This window comes from Leptodactylus fuscus, chromosome 1 (assembly GCF_031893055.1).
Source record: "Leptodactylus fuscus isolate aLepFus1 chromosome 1, aLepFus1.hap2, whole genome shotgun sequence".
NCBI classification, from domain to species: Eukaryota; Metazoa; Chordata; class Amphibia; order Anura; family Leptodactylidae; genus Leptodactylus; species Leptodactylus fuscus.
In genome coordinates, this window is record NC_134265.1 from 89,277,282 (window position 1) to 89,297,616 (window position 20,335).

Consider the following 20,335-nt stretch of genomic DNA (forward strand, 5'->3'; position numbering starts at 1 on the left):
GGGACCTTGTTTCATAATGACAATAAAACAAGATGTTCTCTATAGCCATACTTACTCTACATGTGATAAGGTATGGAATACAAACAATGTACCTCTAGAATTCTTACATGGCAAAAGAAGTGATATTTTAATTGTATCCGGTCTTAAAGAAGACCTTTCGCCTTCCCCACCAACTCCAGTTCTTAGTTCTTTAAATAACCATGCTCCACTGATATCAGTGTAGTTGGATTTTTCTCTTACTCCTTCCATTCTTAAGAAATAATTGCTGTTACTTTTGGTATCTGACATGCTACTTAGTCTCTGAACTGTCACGTATGTGATGGCAGGCAGGGGGTGTGATTCAGAGCTCCAATCAGAGGCAGCCAGTGTCAGACCTCAGAATAACACCAAAACTGATCCTCTGCCTGACACCGCCCTCTTGAAAGTGCAGAGCCTAAATAGCATATTAAGGACCAAAACTACCTGAACTTACTGCCTGGGAATGGTGGGGACAGAGAAAAAATTCCAACCATACTGGTGGTATAGCTCCTGTTAAATTATGCAAAGATCAACTACCACCTCCAAGTCACAAAGCACATTACACTGATAAACAATGCTCTTTTGTGCTGGATGTCACTTTTGTGGAATAAGTGAAAAACAACTTTGAAGCCTTATGCAAATGAGTCAGCTGGTGCACTGAGGGTGGGTCTTAAGTTCCCTGGAGCACTGCTCTTGCCACTCAGACTATCTCCTGCCTGCACTACCCAATGCGGTGACAGCTGAACCTCTAACTGTTATGACATCATCTATCCTACTTCATCAGCAAGAGCATTGCTCCAATAGATGAAGGCCTTGTCTCAATTAGCCCCTGCCTTATTTGCATAAAACATCAAAAGATATTTTTTTTTTAATCTAAATCTACAAAACCATCACACATTACAAAGTAATTGAGTATATTTGGGAGAGCTGGCATATCCCTATTTAGAGACGCTTAAAGGTAGTCAACTGCCTCCCAGAGCATACTTACTTGCCATTACTACATTACACCGATAAACAACTTACTTTGTTGTGTATGTCTCTTTGGTAAATATAGAGGAAAAACTTTGGAGTCTTATGCAAATGAGGGAGAGAACCTTTAGGGTAGGTTCACACAGGGTTTTTTTGTATCAGAACCTGAGGCGGAGGCCACCTCAGGTTCCGATCCAAAAACTGGGTAGCCGCGACTGAAAGCCAGTGCACTGCACCAGCATCCAGCCGCGTACTCTGCTCCGGATTAGGCCCAATGAATGGGCCTAGTCTGGAGGAGGGAGTGTCTTCAAGCCAAATCGCGAGGCGACTCAGCCTAAAGAATGAACATCTCGCTTCTTTTTTCCGGAAGTCGAAAGAAACGGCTCCCGGAAAAAAGACCTGAGCGGCTCCCATTAATTCCAATGGGGGCCGTCTTTTTGGTCAGGATTTTGAGGCGGATATGGCCTCAAAATCCTGACCAAAACTCTATGTGTGCTCTTACCCTTAGCCCCAGGAAAACTGCTCTTACCCCTCAGACCCCTACCATCTCTTGCCTGTGCTAACCTTTCCACTGCTTTAACATCATCAATACTACTAGAGTAGCCAGAACAGAGTCCCAAGTGCACCCAATACCTCATTTGCATATGACTTCAAAGTTATTTTTCTGAAAATCTACAGCAGTGACATACATAACAAAGGTATGTTATTTATCACTATAATGTGGTGATAATGGCTGGTATGCTTGGGCAAGCGAGTAGACTACCTTTAAGCTGGTCATACACAAGAAATTAATGGCTGTCCGTCTAATGTGTATGGCATCCAACTCTCCCCTCTCGGTAGATATCGGGGTGGGGTGGGGGGTAAGGATTAAGCAGTTAGACTTTAATCTGTGTGTCCATTACATAACTATAGACGGATTTTATCCACTGGAAGTAAACAATGAATCACAGCAAGCAGAGATCTGGAAAATCGCGAAGCATGGATAGAGAAAGTATTGTATAATGGAAAATTGTATAACTTTTTATGATACAAGAAATAATAATTTGTCTAAAACTGGACAATTCCTTTAATGCAATGCTGACTAAAATAAATGCCTAATGCACTTGCAATATAAACCAATGCCTTGTAACATGCTCCTCCACAACATATTGATGACTTATATAGACACAATGGACACTAGCCTGATAGAGACAGCATGAGATCTCAGGAAAGGTGCATTTTTATAAATGTGAATAGATAAGCAGTTCTACTAATAATATATAATAACCAGGTCATATCTATATTTGTCCACTTGGCTCCTTAATTCTGCACTTCTATGCAGAAGTCAATGTGTTGCTCACAGTATAGTGCATTCAATAAAAGCCCACTTAACTGGTTAGTAAAGGGAGCCATATCAGCTTGCATTATGTGGTGGTCAGTCCAGCAATGCTAATGTCCAGCCTAATAGAGCCGAGCAGGAGCCACCTATTGATTATTCCATACCATGAGGTAATGTAGCTGGCTCTTCTATTTATTCAGGCTTTTAATTACTACATTACAAGTACTGTACACCTACGTTACATTAGTGTGTCTGCACAAAGTGCATGCTTCTATGTAAAAAAATAAATATATAAATATAAAATCGCATAATGTATTATCCCCAAAGCCCAATGTAAAATGTGTTTCCAAAGCATCTTTTTTTTGTCTAGCAAACAAGGAGTTCTGTTTCTTAAAACCTTAAGTGTTTTCTAAAGTGGATCTTGTTAAAAGATGCTTTAAAGTTTTTCTAACTCCCTTTCATTTCAATGGAAGACACAGGCGGAGCATGTATGAGCACAGGGCGGGACTCTTCGGTTTTCTGCTATCTGACACTGTCTTTCATTGACATGAACGAGAGGCAGATTTCTGGTGTTTTATTTAGGCAGATTTTAAGCCCTCAAAATCTGCATAAAAAACTAGGTAAGCCGTTACAATAGTGTGACTTCTTATATAGTTTTTAGGCTCCTTAAGACAATGAGTGAGACTACTACCTTTTGTTACAGTTAGAGCACAGTAACAAACAGTAACGAACTGTGCACCTGTGTGTCCATCATTTGACTATGGACGGTATATCACATGACCATGGACTGATTTTTATCCACTGGGAGTAAACAGAATGAATGATACTGAGCAGAGATCTAGAGCAGTGAGGAATTGATACTGAAAGTATATTGGAAAACTGGATAACTTCTTATTATACAAACTATAACACTGGTCTCTCAATATTGGCCTGAAACTGAATAACCCCTTTAACCCTTTCACTGCCAAGGGTCTCTGGAAATTTTGCACCTCCAGTAGCCAGAGCAATTTTCACAATTTTGAGATGGACATATCAAACCTAAATTGCAACATTAAAAAAATCATCCAACCCCCCCATACCTATATATTTTCTTAAAGTACACACCTGCAGCATTGTCAGAATGCTGCTTGGTACTGTATACGAACGAAATGAATGTTTTATGAAAAAATGCAAATAAATGTAATTAGTTGCTAAAAGCGGAAACCAAACAAAAAATTATATGCACAAAACCTCCTAAAAACCTTCTACTTTGAAGCTACAAATGTTAAAAAACTATCATCCTATAAAATGTAGGGATTACACACCATGAAAAGTAAGTGAACCCCTAAACCCTATATATTTTTTGAAAGTAGACAACCTGAAGATTACAAATATCTCAATGGATCATCGATAGTCAGATCCACTTTCATGCAACTCTGTGTCAAACAAAACATTTTTTTAAAAAATGCTCTAAAACACATAATTGGACCTAAAACTCATGTTCAATCTCAGATTCATATACAAAATACATTTAAAATAATAGCTTATGGTGTATAGAATGTGTATATATACTATATGTACCACAAGCATCAACTACAACAAGAGCTCGGACTCCCCAAAACACGAATACAGAAGACAAGCAGGATTTTACTGTTATTCACTAATATGTTAAAAAGCTATACTGCACCTAGCAAACTGTGACTGTGATACCAAAATCTAACTTTTTCCAGATTACACAGCATACCGTATATAAAAACACAATTTAATAGTTCATATATACAACCACCTTCATGCAACGTTGCGGCAAACAGAGATTGCTAGCAAAAATTGCGCAAAAATTCAAATTTGCCACTAAAGTGCGGCTCAAGAAATCCCTTTCTGCAAACAAAATGTACTTTCTAAAAAACTGCAATATGTGAGGAGTTCAGACATACCACACATGTATATATTTACAGGGGCGGGTGTTAAAGAAACGTCAAAATTGCAGAAATGCGCCATCTCATTTTGTGCATGCAAATTAAATAGAACTTTACATAAAAATGTTATTTTCCATCCCCCTATAATAATTTTAGCAATCTATACGTTCATCTCTAGTGATAATTGTTATTACTATTATTTTAGCATGTAACGGATATCACTAGAGACGTATTTTACTGTAGAAAGCTCAGGTATGGACAGGACAGGGATTGGGTGAAATGTAAACTTTATTCATAATTTTGTGTATATGTTGTGTAAGTGTTTGGTGCGACTTTTTTTTAGCGCTGCGACCTGGACAATGGTAAACGCCTAGGTCACAGCACCAATAAACTTCCTGGTTACGTTTAGAGGGAGTTACATAAGAATACCCCACTAGTAAAGCTCAGGGGGGAATTACATTATAACTGTATGTGACAATCAGAGTGCAAAAGTATAGTATGCTCTCTGATTGACAGGAGGGGCGAAATAGGGACTGAATCCCCTTCTCTCCCCGTCCTCGGGTCGGGTCACATACAGGTTGTGCACAAAGATCAGATTGCTTCTCTGTCTCTGTGCACGCTGCAGGAGCCCTCCTCCCCCCTCCTCTTCCTTTTACAGTTCGTAAGTTGCTTGCTTAGACAGGATGGGGAGGGGACATTTTAGAGCCCTATATCTTTGGACTGCATGGAGATATCTTGATGCAGAATCTCATCTTTAAAATGATACCAAGCACTTGATGATAGATTTTATAATTTTGGAGCGATTCACTGTTAAAACACTGTCAGGAATTGAGATCTGCAGTTGGATCTCAATGCCAAATAGTGTTTTCAACAGTGAATCGCTCCAAAAGTATACATTGTATCATCAAGTGCTTGGTATCATTTTAAAGATGAGATTCTCCTCTTTAAAATGCATTTTAAAGCATCAAGATATCTTCATGCAGCCCAAAGATATCAGAATTAGTAGGGAGGACATAGTAGCTACGTCCTCCACTACTGTGGTGCCACTCTGGGAGGATGTAGAGCTGACGTCCTTGGTGAGAAAAGGGTTAAGGGGACATTCACGTGGAGTAATGTGGCGCTGATTGTGGCACGATAACTCGAGTAAGAATCAGCACTGCAAAACAGAATCCCATTGAGTTCAATGGGTTCCGTTTATCGCACATAACACATTGAAATCTATGGGAGTCTTTTTATCAGCGCTGATTCTGCCGCGAGTTGTCGTGGCAGAATCAGCACCGCGTTACTCCGTGTGAATGCCCCCTAAGGATGAATGTGTCTAATGCATAAATCACATTTGCCTTTATCACTCCAATGTTTGGCAGGTTTGCAATTTAGAAACCTAGTAGCATTAGGTTACAATCCCTAAATAAGAAGTAATTGCTGTCATTTTCTGCTGTCTTCATTAGAAAACAGAAAAGAAGGAAAAAGAGCTGTGCACATGTGTGGACACCGTTATTCTCTTTTCCCATGCGTTGGGAGTCAGCTTCATTATTAAAGGAGACGGGGTGGAGAAACCCTATTGTGAAGCTAGATGAAGATAAGGGCGGGTTCACATCTGCGCCCAGTCTCCGCTTTAGCCAATCCAGCTGGGTTTCCGTCTTCAGCCCGAGAAACTGGACAGGGGACGGAAAAGTGAGTGCCCGTAAGTGTTTTGTACCTGTGTGCGGCGAAACCATTTTTTTTTTTTTAATCGGACACAAATCCTGCATGTCCGAATTTGTGTCCAGTTAAAAAAAATGGTTTCGCTGCGGACAGGTACAAAACGCTCACGGGCGCTCACTTTTCAAACCCATTCACTTGAATGGATTTGAAAACTGACTGCTGGGTCTCCATCCGTTGTCCAGTTTCTCGGGGCAGAAGACTGAAACCCAGCTGGATTGGCTAAAGCGTGCACGGGCGCATATGTGAACCCGCCCTTACACAGGTGGTGTCTATAACTGGACTTGCCATATATGAAATCTGAACTTTATATATACTTCAAAATTCACTATCCAATAAAAAAAATCCATGTATTATCATTCATCCTTTACCATCCTGGCAATAGAAAGTAATTGCAGATGTAACAGTCATTAACCCGACTGCGGTGTGGCGCTATGGTGCCCATTCACTTGGTAAATACTGCATGGATGCTAAATTATCGATGTAACATACTGGAGTGGTCAAGTTCAGAACTTCTACATCTGTAGACTAATGTACTGCAGGTAAGTTATAAGTAAGCACAGGTTTAGTTACCTTAGATTTCACAGCTATCACAATCTTAGGAAAAGCGAGGATAAGACATTTGAGAGACACTGTGATGTACTTCAGAACAAAGTCCGAGATCCCCACGATCCACATGAGCTCGAAGAAATCCATAGTCTCCAAATTTGGCTTCAGAAAGATAAGACTGCAAAAGGAACAAAAATGTGTTTGCAAAATTGAGAAAGGATTTTTTTATTATGAAAATGAAGTTAAACTTCATTATTACTTCAATTATCCAAGGAATCCATGGAGACGGGAAAGTTTAGAAAGACGGTAGAAGCTGCACGTCCCTGAATGCCTTGGTTTACAATGCTTGACATCATCCACAAATAAGCCAATTAGAGCAATCCAACGCGAGAACGTTGGCCCCCGGGGATTTGTTGCCTCTGCAAATTGCCCATTACTTCGATACCTGTAATCAGCATTGTTGTAAAGATTAAACTATCCTATCTGACAGGATTTAGTCTCGGGTATAGTGCACACTATACGGTACAATAACCTGTCAGCTGAGACAATGAAATTGCCTTCATCTGTTCCATGGCTCTGATATTAAACTAAAGGGATCAGAAGCGGTAAAGAGACAGCTAAATAAACTGTCTAAAAGTCGGCGTGATTGTCTGTGAACATAATGGATGTTCTATAAGTTAATAATGGCCAATCTTATCCCTGCCCCTCAGAAGGAATACAAAATATACCTACATTAGAACTTTTAGTGGTAAACACACTTATCAAGTGACTTGTTCAGCCCTTAAGAAACAATTCCTAAAGATCTGCACTAAACAAATCCAACAAACTAGTAGAAGAATCTGTGCAATAGAAATACAATGCGCAAGTAAGGCTATGTTCACATGTGTCAAATCCGATAGCTATAGTGTAACATGCAGCCATATTTTTCTAGCCAAAACAGCAGACATCATTATAAATCAATGAAGTTTGTGGTGGCTGCTGGCGTCTGCTATAGATCCAATTATAACAGTAACCATGTCACACAAGTGACCAGAGTCTAAGGTTAATGTATAGATTTCTTCACTCTAGATGTCCAGATTACCCCTTACTAAGGCTTAGTACATGCAAGGTGTTAATATTTTTGCCCCACTGAGAAGTTTAGATTTTTATACATAATAGTAATGGTGTGTTAGATGTAATGGAAATCTCTGCAATGTAGGAATTCCTTGTGTGTATAAGGCAGGCGCAGAGCTGTAGGATAAAGGATGGAGTTTAGACTGCGTCAGACTATCTAGACAAACAGCCAAACACCTCCAACAGAACACAGCTGTATCTTCATGAAGCATTGCCATAAAGAAGCCAACACTGGAGTATATACATAGCCTGCAAGTATCTCCTGAACATATTTAGGATCACAATAAAACCTCTTCTTTGAAGCCTAACCCCACATTCACACGACCAAGTTTCACCCGTGAAACTCAGTCCGTGGATTGACTGAATTTATCAATGGGAACAGTATGTCGGGAGAAGGACTCCTCTAAGATGCCTCCAAGCAATATACTGTCCCATACTATAGTCAGAGGTAACTATACTGCTAGGCATCCCTCTAGCAGCATACTGTAAGTAAATCCGGCCAACACACTTACCGAGTTTCATGGAAACTCCGTCGTGTGAATGCAGGGATATTCTATATGAAAAAACATGTTGGTCGGCATTATACTGCTTCCATTCACATGATACATACCGTATTTTTCGGACTATAAGACGCACTTTTTTCCCCCCAAATTTCGGAGGAAAATGAGGGTGCGTCTTATAGTCTGAATGTGGGTGGAGGAGTGGGTTTGCAGCATGGCCGCGCTACTGCCACCGCTAGTTTTCTTCAGCGGCAGTAGCGCGGCAATCTGCAGGCCCCGGCAGCTAAGACAGTCCCCGGCATCTGCTGTAATAGACCGGCGGATGCCGGGAAGTGTCTTTAGTGATGCAGGCCGGCTCCTGCACGGCGAGGCCGCAGGAGCCGACCTGTTCCGATGACAGCTGGGAGCCTAATGAAGGCTCCGAGGCCTGTCATAGATATATATTACTATCGCGGCTGGTCTATGACCCTCCGCGATAGTAATGTATAGAATCTCCCATAGACGGCAATACACTTGTATTGCCGTCTATGGGACTTGCAATCAAATGATTGCAGGTTCAAGCCCCCTAGGCGGGGGATATTAAAATAGTAAAAAAAAAAAAAAAAAAAACCACTTAAAAAAAATATAATAAAAAATAAAATAAATAAAAGTTCACCTCCTTTCCCTAGAATACATATAAAAGTATAACATTACTGTGAAACATACACATTAGGTATCCCTGTGTCTGAAAATGCCATGTCTACTAATATTTTTATGTACAGTGAACGTCAAAATCAAAAGTGCTAAACCGCCGGGTTTTTCTCTCTGTTTTGCCTCTGAATTAAATAAAAGGTGATCTAAGCAATAAACATTTCCCAAAATGGTATATCTAAAAAGTACACCTGGCCCCACAAAAAAAACTCCCTATACATCCCCGTACAGCTGCAGGGTCACCTGTCAATGTGGCCTTGCAGCTGTTCCAAAACTACAACTCCCATATATTACGGTAAATATTTTACCATTTTTTGCCTGAAAATTTTTTTTCCCTATTTTTCTCCTCTAAAACCTGGGTGCGTCTTATAGTCCAGTGCGTCTTAGGGTGCATGCACACTGAGTAACGCCGGGCGTGTATGAGAGCCGTACACGCCGGCATTACAGCAGACTGCCGAACACTTCCCATTCACTTCAATGGGAGCGCTCGTAACAGCGGCGTTTACAAGCGCTCCCATTGAAGTGAATGGGAAGTGTTCGGCAGCCCTGCTGTAACGCCGGCATGTACGGCTCTCATACACGCCCGGCGTTACGTAGTGTGCATGCACCCTTATAGTCCGAAAAATACGGTACATTATTTTTTCACATCTGACACCTGATCTTCAGAGGAAATTCTTTCGGTTTGGGCTCATTCACTTAAAGTAACTTTTTTAAGGTCCACATTACGACCACAAACCATAGAAAAAATGGGTGCAGCTCTGAAACGGAAATGGACTGTTCTGGGCTTCAAATGGAATAGTGAATGATGCAAGTTTTTATTACTGAAAAAAGCTGAGCTATGTATTGCTGTCAGCTACACCTATATATGCAGCAGTGAATGTATAGTTGCATAGTTAGGCTACCTATTCACCATGTTTTTTTTTTGCTTCAGTTAGGGAATTTTCTTTCTTTTCTTTTTTTTAAACTGATCCATAAAAATTGTATAGTATATATTGTATAGTTCAGATATATGCGAATGGAGGGAGTTAAAGGGGTTTCTCATCTCAGGGTTTCACCTTCTCTTCTGTGTCATCTCCCTTGCATTTCTTGGTTCAGTGATAAGCTGGTGAGCAGGCTTAGCCTGTGTTATGTACAGCAGTTCTCCTTACTTGGCTTGAGATTTACATGTAGAGAAAACAGAGGCACTGATGGAGAATAGAGATGGTCAGATACAGGGACTGAGTCAGTCCACCATTGCAGATAGATAGTGGTATCAAACCTAGGCAACAAGCTGTAAATACTGAGCAAACAGATTCAGCTGTATCTGACAAATGGAGAATGTATTAGGTAAAAACCCTTCAGCTAGCTTACAGTACAAATATGATCCTAGAGATGGGAATACTTCTTCAAAATCTGCATTTAGCAGTATAAGAGAAATGAAAATGTATCCATTGAAGAAGTGGAGTTACCTATAGCAAACCTGCAACTATTAAAATGGCAGCTGGATTCTGATCTGGTTGTTATGTGATATATATTGGTAAAAAAAAAAAGGAAAAAATAAATAAATAAATAAATATATTATATAGAGCGCAATATTATTTCTAGGGTCTTTAGTGCCAAATCTTCCCCAAATGTTTTAGTATTTAGTCTTATGGAAGTTTTACAAGTGGATGGAAACATAGAGGGAGATGTGCACTGAGCTGGTTGAAGCTGTGAATCACGCAACCCCGCTGACAACCACCCTTTGGACATTACAGAGCTTAAATAGCACGTCAGGCACCAAAACTAACTGTGCTTGTTGCTCAGGAATGGTGAGGAATAGAAAAAAAAAATCCAAAAGCGCTGGAATGAGTGGAGAAGCACATATTAACAGATGCTAAAAACTTGAATTGATGTAGGCGGTGAAAGATCCTCTGTACTTCGGCTTGCTCTTGTGCTCCCAATGAAAAGGTTGGAGCAGTGCGTGAGCTGCTCGACCACTACTCTATTCAGAACAGAAAGTCCCTCATCAGTGGGGATCTATACAATATACAGTTGGACCCCACCTCATCTGCAAGCTATCTCCTATCCTGTTAATAAGGAATAACTTGCTTCGTGGGAAAACTCCTTTAAAAGAGGTAAATATGGAGTTCTAAAATGATAAAAGTGATACTCATCTCTGTAGTCTCTTATTAGTGAGTTGGGTCACCCATGTGGCAGGCATCTTCAAGCATTTCTTGCGCTGCATGAAGCGCGGATCTATGCAGCATCAGAATTGGGGAGGTAGGAACTGGTGAGACACAAGTATCACTTTCTTTTCATTAGAATCCCATGTTTAGCTGTTTTAAGTATATTTTCTTTCTCTGGAAATGATCATATACTTTAAATATCTTTTAGCCATTTCCATGAAACTGTTAAAGACATGCTCATGTTAAGACGTGCATTTATTCCATAGTGGTGAGGGGGACATAACACTGCCTAGCTACAGATCAGGCAAGCTCATATCAGTGGTGATCTTTATTAATTATTATTTTATTTATGTGATTATTGTTTTTCTGACATTTGTCATTGAGAAACAGACAAGATCCACCCCATGTGTTTTATGGCACAGTGGTAAGGCAATACACTAGCCTTACAGCCATGACTTCAGACTTAGGAAGCTGATGGATATTTCAACCAATGAAGCTAAGGCCTGGTTCACATCTGCGTTCAGGCCATTACGTTCCCCTCCCCACATGAAAAAATGCGGATAGAAAAGTCTTGCAAGCAGCACTTTTCTCTCCGCATTTTTTGTGCGGAAACCACATGGACCCCATTATAGTCTATGGAGTCCGTGGGTTTCCTTAGGTAACGTTTTTTTTAAATGCAGATTAGGTTTCTGTTCAGGGGTTCCCCGGGCGCAGATGTAAACCAGGCTTAAGGACGTGGAGTCAAGTGTCACAAGGCTCCTTTCACAGATAAAATCTAAAATTGCAATAATTAACCAAGTAACATGCATAATTCCCCCTTTTTTTTTTTTTTTAAGTTTTCCTGTATTCTGACAGCCACACGTTCCACTAATGTACGTCAGCAACTTGGATTATTATTTTGCTGTGATCAAAGGCATTCCAAAAAGAATTATTATTAGCATACCGATTCCTGCACTGTTACTCTTATTAAACTGGGCGAGCCTTGATCACATGTTTGAATGCTCCAGCCAATCACTGGCCTCAGAGGTCAAGTGACTGACTACAGGGGGTCAGAAACCGACTACAAAATGTGACTTTTGAGGTTGTTAATTGGCTGCAGGGGTCACAGCTTGTGTCACCATTGCAGCCAGGTAAACAAAACCTAACAGGGGACCTGGAACAATGACACAGTTTTCTTTTTTTTCTGATTTCAGACTGCACTGGCCACTTTTAAGAAGAAAAACTTGAACATTGACAACCACTTTACAATAAAGGTTATTGCACAGTTTATAGTGTCAGCTATATAATGTAACCACTCTGTTTTTGCTGGAATTATTTTTCAGAATATGAAGTGGTTCAGAAGTGATCTCATGTAGCTGCAGGTTTCTCTGACCACTTAAAGTTTCTATACAGTTTACTATTATAAAACCAGAGCGGACAAAGAATAATCACTACGCTGTCACTGACTTTGCTTTGAACAAACCAAGTGAGCTCCCAGAGCGAGCGTCTTGACACTTTGTCCCAATTACAAGATAGCAATGGTAGAGAAATGACCTTCACTGAGCACTAAACAATCCGTCCACCCTGATGTGACAGCCATGTTCTTACTCTTACTCTAATGATCTTTGACTCTCAGCTCATTCTTCACTCTATCTAGGACATGTGCTTGATAAGTTTGCAAAACGGAAAGAAAAACAAAAGTAATGAGAAAATGAAATAAATAATAACTAAAGCAATAAGGGCTAGTTCACATGGAATCCGCCTCAAAATCCGCTGCCAAAAATGGCTCCCATTGACTTAAATGGGAGCCGCTCGGTTCTTTTTTCCACTAGGTAGTAGCAGAAAAAAGAAGTGAGCTGCCCTATCTTGTCGCGGATTCCGGCCCATACATTTGCACCTAATCCGGAGCGAAATGCCGCAATGGAATGTGTACACGTGGAATTCATGTAACTCCGTGTGAATTAGCCCTAATAATAATAATTATAATAATAATAATAATAATAAAAAGAAAGAAAAGGAAAACAAAACTTAAAATACTCACATGCCACACATGGCAAAGTAACAACCTAAAATATAAAAAGTGAGAAATTAAATAAAACATTGAAAGAAAAATTTTAAAAAAATTGTATCTAGCAGTATTCATCAGCAGATTGAAGATTTTAAAAATATGTATTTACTTTATATGACCATATTTAGACATTGCAGATATTTCCTACTGCAGAAATAGCCTAAAAAGTTTTCACCAAAAGTTGTTAACCCCTTAGCGACCCTTGACGTAACTGTACGTCATGGGTCGCATGGGGATGTATGGAGCGAGCTCACACGCTGAGCTCGCTCCATACACGGCAGATGCCGGCTGTATAATACAGCCAGGACCTGCCACTAACAGCAGCGGTCGGTGCCCGAGCCGATCGCTGCTGTTAACCCTTTACACACTGCGGTCAAACGTGACCGCAGTGTGTAAACGGCGCCGGCGGCATGGGCGCCGCCATGTTTTGCCGATCGCCGCCCTCCTGAACGTCACAAGAGGGCGGTGATCGGTTGCTATGACAGCCGGAAGCCTATTGAAGGCTTCCAGGCTTGTCTCTGCCCGAGATCTATTAGACGATGCCAGAGGCATCGTCTAATAGAAGTGCTGGGATTTTCCTATTCACTGCAGTACTGTAGTATTGCAGTGAATAGTATGAGCGATCAGACTCCCTAGGTTTCAAGGTACCTAAGGGGTCTGATCATAAATGTAACAGAAGAAAAAAAAAAGTTTTTAAAAGTATTAAAAAAATAAAAAAAATATAAAAGTTCAAATCACCCCCCTTTCCCTAGATCAGCTATAAAAGTAATTAAAGAACATTAAACATAAACATATTAGGTATCCCTGCGCTCCAAAATGCCTGAACTATTAGAATATTAAAACATTTATCCCGTACTGCGAACAACGTAGCGGCAAAAAAAATAAAAACAGCCAAAAAGCGTTTTTTTCAACACTTTGCCTCCTATAAAAAATTGAATAAAAAGTGATCAAACCATCGGATCTTTCCCCAAATGGTATCAATAGAAACGTCATCTTGTCCCGCATAAAAAGACACCACAACCAGCTCCATACATGGAAATATGAAAAAGTTACAGGTGTTAGAACATGATGACACAAATTTTTTTTTCTATTTTGCAAAGTTTATCATTTTTTTAAAAGTATCAAAAAATTTCAAATACTATATAAATTTGGTATCACCGCGTTTGTACTGACACGTAGAACACAGGTAACATGTCATTTGTACCAAACAGTGAATGCTGTAAAAATTAAACCCATAAGAAAATGGCGCAAATGCATTTTTTCTCCAATGGCGCCTCATTCTGAATTTTTTTCCAGCTTCCCAGTACATTGCACAGCATATTGAATGATGCCATTACAAAGTACAATTTGTCCCGCAAACAATAAGCCATCATGTGACTCTGTGAACTGAAAAATGAAAAAGTTATGGCTCTTGAAATGTGAGGAGGGAAAAACGAAAATGCGAAACCAAAAAATGGCCTGGTCCTTAAGGGGTTAAAGGGAGTCTCCAAAGCCAACAACGATGGTGTGTAGGGGTCTTTAATAAGGGTGGGATGCCTTTATGGCCACAAACTGATGGAGCAATGCAGAGGTAATAATCGCTTTATGGATATGAGATTCAGGCTGCAAGTGCATTGGAGGCAGATCCCATTTGCCATGACACAAGCAAAGAATGAAAATGTTAATTATGGGTAACCAAAAGTGTCCGATTTGAGAGAAATCTTGCGGCTCTCTATATGAAAATTTGGCTAACTGAACACGCCCTTAGTGGATTTGCAGGATGATTTGTATACCCCTAAAATAATGAATATCTCTGCATTGTTTCATTGGTTTGTGACCACAAAGGTATGTTCTGTTTCCAATCAAAGGCCACTACAAGGTGCATTTTGGATCTGATGAACTGCCTATGAGTGCAGATCTGAGACAAGTATGAAGGAAATCTACAACAGATCTGAAATTCAGTACAATGCTCTCAGATCCATATGGATGTGAAAGAGGTATGTAAGTTGTGTGCAGGTTGGCGATGAAGGTGCAACACAAATAGATCACATCTCAAACTAGCCTATTGTCCTCTTTATTAGTCTGGTTCTTTGACTATAATCCCCTACACAACGGCCAATTTTTGACTTTTCGTTTGTTTTTTATCATCTTCTCCTTCCAAGGGCCATGACTATTTTTCCTCAGTCGACATCTCCACATGGGGGCTTGTTTTGTTGTATTTTTTTAATAGTACGCCTTAATGTACCATATAATGCTGTAGAAAAAGTTACGCCATTGTTAGGGCGGTTTCACACCAGCACCTGATCTCCGCTTTGTGGGTTTCCGTCATCTGCCGACAGGTGGAAACCCGGCATTCAGTGTCCGCCCATGAGCGTCTTCTGGTCTCCCCAGCAAAACCTTTTTTTTTTTTTAACCGGACACAAAGTCCTGCATGTCCGACTTTGTGTCCGGGTTAAAAAAAAAAAAAGACGGTTTTGCCGCAGAGACCAGAAGACGCTCACGGCCGCTCATGGGTGGACACTTTGCAATCCCATTCAAATGAATGGGTTTGAAAACTGCCTGCCAGTTTCCGTCTCCTGTCAAGCTTCTCGGGCAGGAAACGGAAACCTGCAAAGCGGAGAACAAGCGCTGGTGTGAACCCGCCCTTATTTGCATTTTCATGATATTCATTGTGCAGTAATATGACAAGTTATTTTAACTTACGCAGGTCAGTATGATGGGGAATCCAAATTTATATATATTAATATATGTCTTTGTTATAGTATACTACTTAAAAAGTGAAAAAAAAATTACGTTAGATATACTTTTTTTTTCTAATTTTGTATGGAGTGTGCAAAGGTTTTTTTCACAGGTCAAACTGTTGTTTTTAATGGAACCATTATAATGTATATTCATCTTTTTGATCATGGTTTTACTCAATTTTTTTTTTTTTTCTGAGTGGGGGTGGAGAGCAAGTAAAGGCAAATTCTGGCACTGCCAAAATTTAAGCGCTCACTATATGGAATACATAGTGGGATATTTTAATAGCTCAGACATTTTCATCTGATGCACTGTTAAGCTCATTTTTTTTATTTCTCACTTTTTAGATCAAAATGTCAGGCAGTCAATGATCTCCCATCAAGTAGCCTCCGAGAGCTTTTTTTCATAGGGAAACAGAAGAAGCAGTTTTTACACCATTTTATGGCAAGACACCTGTAATCCTTTACACACCCACATGCTGAGTTTTGCAGCAATCCAACATTTCTATCTAGGAGTGTTTTTTTTTTTTTTTTTTGCCAAAAACAAAGCCAGCTACCACAAAGTAAGAAAACCTCAGAAATGTTTTATATAAATTGATTGCAATTCAGTCATGGAAAAGAAACAGTTAAACCCACCTATAGTACAGCTGCTGCGACTGGAAGCTATAAAGTAGGTACAGAGTATTCCCCATCAAGAACGCCACAATCCAAAATACGGTCAAGACAGATCGCTTCTCCTGAAGGAGAACAGAAAAGAATAACCTTTAGAATTGAATAGCATTACAGGTTTTGCAAAACAACAAAACTCAGTTTTGGTAGAGCTGCCAGATGTGTTGATACAGCCAGGGTATAAATAGAGTATGATACAGTACACAATGTTTAAAGGATTTCTATAACTGTTCAAACTTCTAAGTGTATGAGCCTCTAGTGTACACAACCTGATGTTCAGGTTATATGTACCCTGTTAGTCAGTATATTCTGAAAACTTTAATGGTATGACAGCATTTGCCAAAGAATGTCTTAAAGGATTATTTTTCACACTTTGTTCCCAAGTTAAAAAAAATATTACACATTGGTAAAGCTATGGCGTGTTTGAATTATACTTAAAGAGAACCTTTCATGTCCTCTAAGAATATGAGTGCTGGTAATTGCCTCAGTTGCAGACATATTGGTGCCGTTAGGTCAGAGAGACTGGCCTCACAGGTTAGCATCATTGCAATATCTGTACAGCTTGGGCAGACACCGACAAAACTGTGCACTGAATTCACAACCTTACACATTGTCAGCCTATCCTTAATATAGGCCAAGAATGGGTTCTGACACCTGGAAGCCTGTCTCTCATTCATTAGAACAAATGGGTCACAGCTTATTAATCTGGCATAAGTTAGTTCTGTTAATGCCAAAGATTTTGACTGTACTCAACCATACACTACTATAAGTCTATTCTATTCACTGGGAGCCCAGAAGGCAATGCTTTATCCCAGCAGATATCCGTACCTTTAGAGACACCTGGTGTTTGACAGAGGAATTAGCGTAAGCAAAAGTAGTGGCCATCCCGATGCACACAGCAATCCCTGGAAGTGGATAGAATACAGCGTTACTGCATCACCAATATGCATTACAAGAAAATCTCACAAAAAAATTGTTCTCAAAGTAATTTAGAATTTTTTTTAGTTTATTAATCTGGTGAAGTCTTAAATTATGAATAAGCAGCAACTATAGATGAAAATCTAATACTGATTGGAAAGATGAAGCAGAATGGACATTTTCATGAGAATCTTTGCGTAACACAGCGGCAGATCTTTAACAATATTCCTGCCAATGTATTGCCAAAGGAGTTACATGCCTGTGAGGTTAAAAACTCTAAGACAGGGGACGCAAAAGACACACTGTCCTGTATTACAGTCAGGGAGAATTGTAGTGGAATCGTCACAGAATTGTGCCAACATCCATGATTTACATCAGTTGTTTCTTTCTCGGGTTTGGTTTTTATTTTTAGTTTCTTTAATCACATTTTACATAATTATGAAGTCTGTTGCTTAACCAAATTCTGTTTCTTTATGTGCTATTTATGTTGCTATGGCCTAAAATTCATGCAGCAGCAACATAAATGAACATGACCCTCTTTAATGGCAGATTGTACTGCATAAGGGCCTGTTCACAAGGGCATAGAGGGGGCGGATTATGGCAAGTAATCCATGTCATAATCCACCCCCTCACAATGATGGTCTATGGAGACCGCCAGGCTACTTTTCTCCGTGAGCGGCTTGGTGCCGTTCATGAAAAAAAAAGAAGCGAGCTGCCCTTACTTCAGGCGGATTCCACGGCTCATGGAGCTGCAGCGTCCGCCTTGCGGCAGCTACCTCCGGAGTTGGCCCGTTCATCTGAGCCTACTCCGGAGGGGAAAGACGCGACTATGGGAAGCTGCGACAGTCGTGGCAGGCGGATTTTGACCCGAGAGTGACGTGGCTCCCTGCGTCACTCTCAGTGGCAAAATCCACCTTACCACCCCCCCCCCCCCCCGCCCCGTGTGAACTTACCCTAAGACTCGCAAATGAAAGAGATCGGACAGTTACTACGTCAGCCTGAGTCCCCTAAAGTGACAAGCACTGCTTTTTGGAAAACTCATAATGGGCTTCCAAAAGAAAATCGGTTATGTTATGATACCACATTAAAGTCCATCTGTTAACCCCAAAAAATATTTAGTCAAAGTAAAAAGAATTTCAAAAACTTCACCCTTGGAAATAAGTAGTCCTTAGGGCTATATTATGATATAGACATACAGACATTAGAAGATGTTGGTCTTGAAATGATTAAAAAAAAAAAAATCTTAGTTGCCAATTTACCCTGACTGCTTCTAATATTACAGCACATACCTGCTTATGACGTACTACGAACCTCTTAAAACTTTAGAAAAGGAGTTAAAGTGAGTCTTCTTCCCTTTCAATCTCCCATATCTAGTGTGGACACCTCTTTCGCAAAGACATTGATTATAATAGGAGCCACAGTGCAAATACGTAATACTTCAAGAGTGTTGCTTAGCATAGACACAAGCAGCTCTTGGCTGTAATATTAGAATTTTATACATTATGAGATTATGTTATCTTGGTAGATTCAGCAGCATATAAATTAAGTAATGTTACTGGCATTACACTGTAAAAGAACCTAAATAGGAAAAAGATATATAGAGAGGCAATATGCAGTAATAGAGAACTGTAACTCACCAAGTTTATGCTGGAAGCAAACTTTAGCAAGTAAAATAAGAATAAATGGAAGTCCCTTCTGTAACCAGGAAACAATGGCACGGAGCTCAGACAGGGCTGGTGCTGGGGTGCCCGCTTCCTCATTGTTCTCCTCCCTGTGACGTTCGGTTGTGGCTGCATGCAGCAGTGAAGGCCTAGAATGTGAATGCTGAAAATGATGCTGCTGATGGTGAGCTGGTGGCTGTGGCTGCTGCCTGTGGTGAGGATGATGATGGTGATGGTGAGAATAAGTACTAGTTTCGGAGCGACCACTGGCTTCTTCTCTAAGTGGAGGTGGCATCTGGATGAAAACATCAGCTCCTCCTGGCGTAGAGCCCAGAACTAAACCAGACTGTACAGTGATGGGACCAGGTTGGAGACCAGCTAAACTGGAGAACAGATGCTGAGAGGAAGGAGTGTCTTGTTTCAATCCATTAAACACTCCATCATCCATATTTGTATCAGCGCTAAGGTTCTGACCCCGACTCCTAAAGAAGTGCGATAAAAAAAATAAGAAGTGAGATTCAACTCCTGTTTGTTATCATAGATCAAACAATATAAACTTTATTACCAAGAATTTGCATGTGTATATGCTGCGCTCTCCTACAGGATTCTCTCCATTTTACCCATTGGGATATGTCTATCCACACCCTTGTTAAGGAACCGCTTTCTAATAAACCATTTCAATACCATTTGACAACATGCTATAAAAATCCTTGAGAATCTGCAATGCACAAAACAACCACTGGGAGGTCACTCAGTCACATATAAGCTATGTATCTTGTGAGAGAATGTAACAACATCATGCTGCATTGAAAAGCTGGTCATCCTGTAACTAAAAGGCAAGTTAAGGAAGTACATATCTGTACATAGACCATGAGAATAAAGAAAGATGGAACACAGCACTCATGCAGCATTTACAATTTCATATGTGAATTTTATTTCAGTCAAACCTATCTATCTTTGGGCAAATCTCAATATAAATGCTGGTGGACTACATATGTACAAAACACTGACAATACCAGTGACAATATATAAAAATACATATATTACACAAAAGAAGGAAACACCTGAAAACATTAACTCCTAAAAAACAGTATATAACACATATTTTGGGCTAATTGCTCCAGGTATCCGTCCGCCACTACTTTTGTCTCAATTGTAACATATGGATTTCAGACCCAACTTCAAAGTACAACAAATACAAAGGATATAGACAATAAAGCTGTCACACAGACCAAATAGGATGATGCCCCTTAACATGACGTGGGGGGATGTCAGAATGGGGTAAAGACCATCTACTTATATATCTCTTTGGCTAATCATCACAAATGATTAGGGTCACAAGACTAGGAGGTAATTGAACAAGTATTCCCTATGTATCACCACTTACATTATCCATTTACATGGCTGGAACTGGAATAACAGC

The 20,335-nt window shown here is 40.0% G+C and overlaps 1 protein-coding gene across 1 annotated transcript in view; it reads right to left on the reverse strand.

Annotated features, from left to right (window-relative positions):
- RNFT2 (ring finger protein, transmembrane 2) overlaps window positions 1-20,335 on the reverse strand; it is a 43,913-nt gene that overhangs the window by 22,759 nt on the left and 819 nt on the right. Inside the window, exons 2-5 of the mRNA XM_075273659.1 lie at window positions 18,889-19,394; window positions 17,162-17,238; window positions 16,301-16,401; window positions 6,475-6,628 (exon numbers count right to left, since the gene is read on the reverse strand). Coding sequence (XP_075129760.1) covers window positions 6,475-6,628; window positions 16,301-16,401; window positions 17,162-17,238; window positions 18,889-19,394 — 838 coding nt within the window. The remainder of the gene's footprint in view (window positions 1-6,474; window positions 6,629-16,300; window positions 16,402-17,161; window positions 17,239-18,888; window positions 19,395-20,335) is intronic.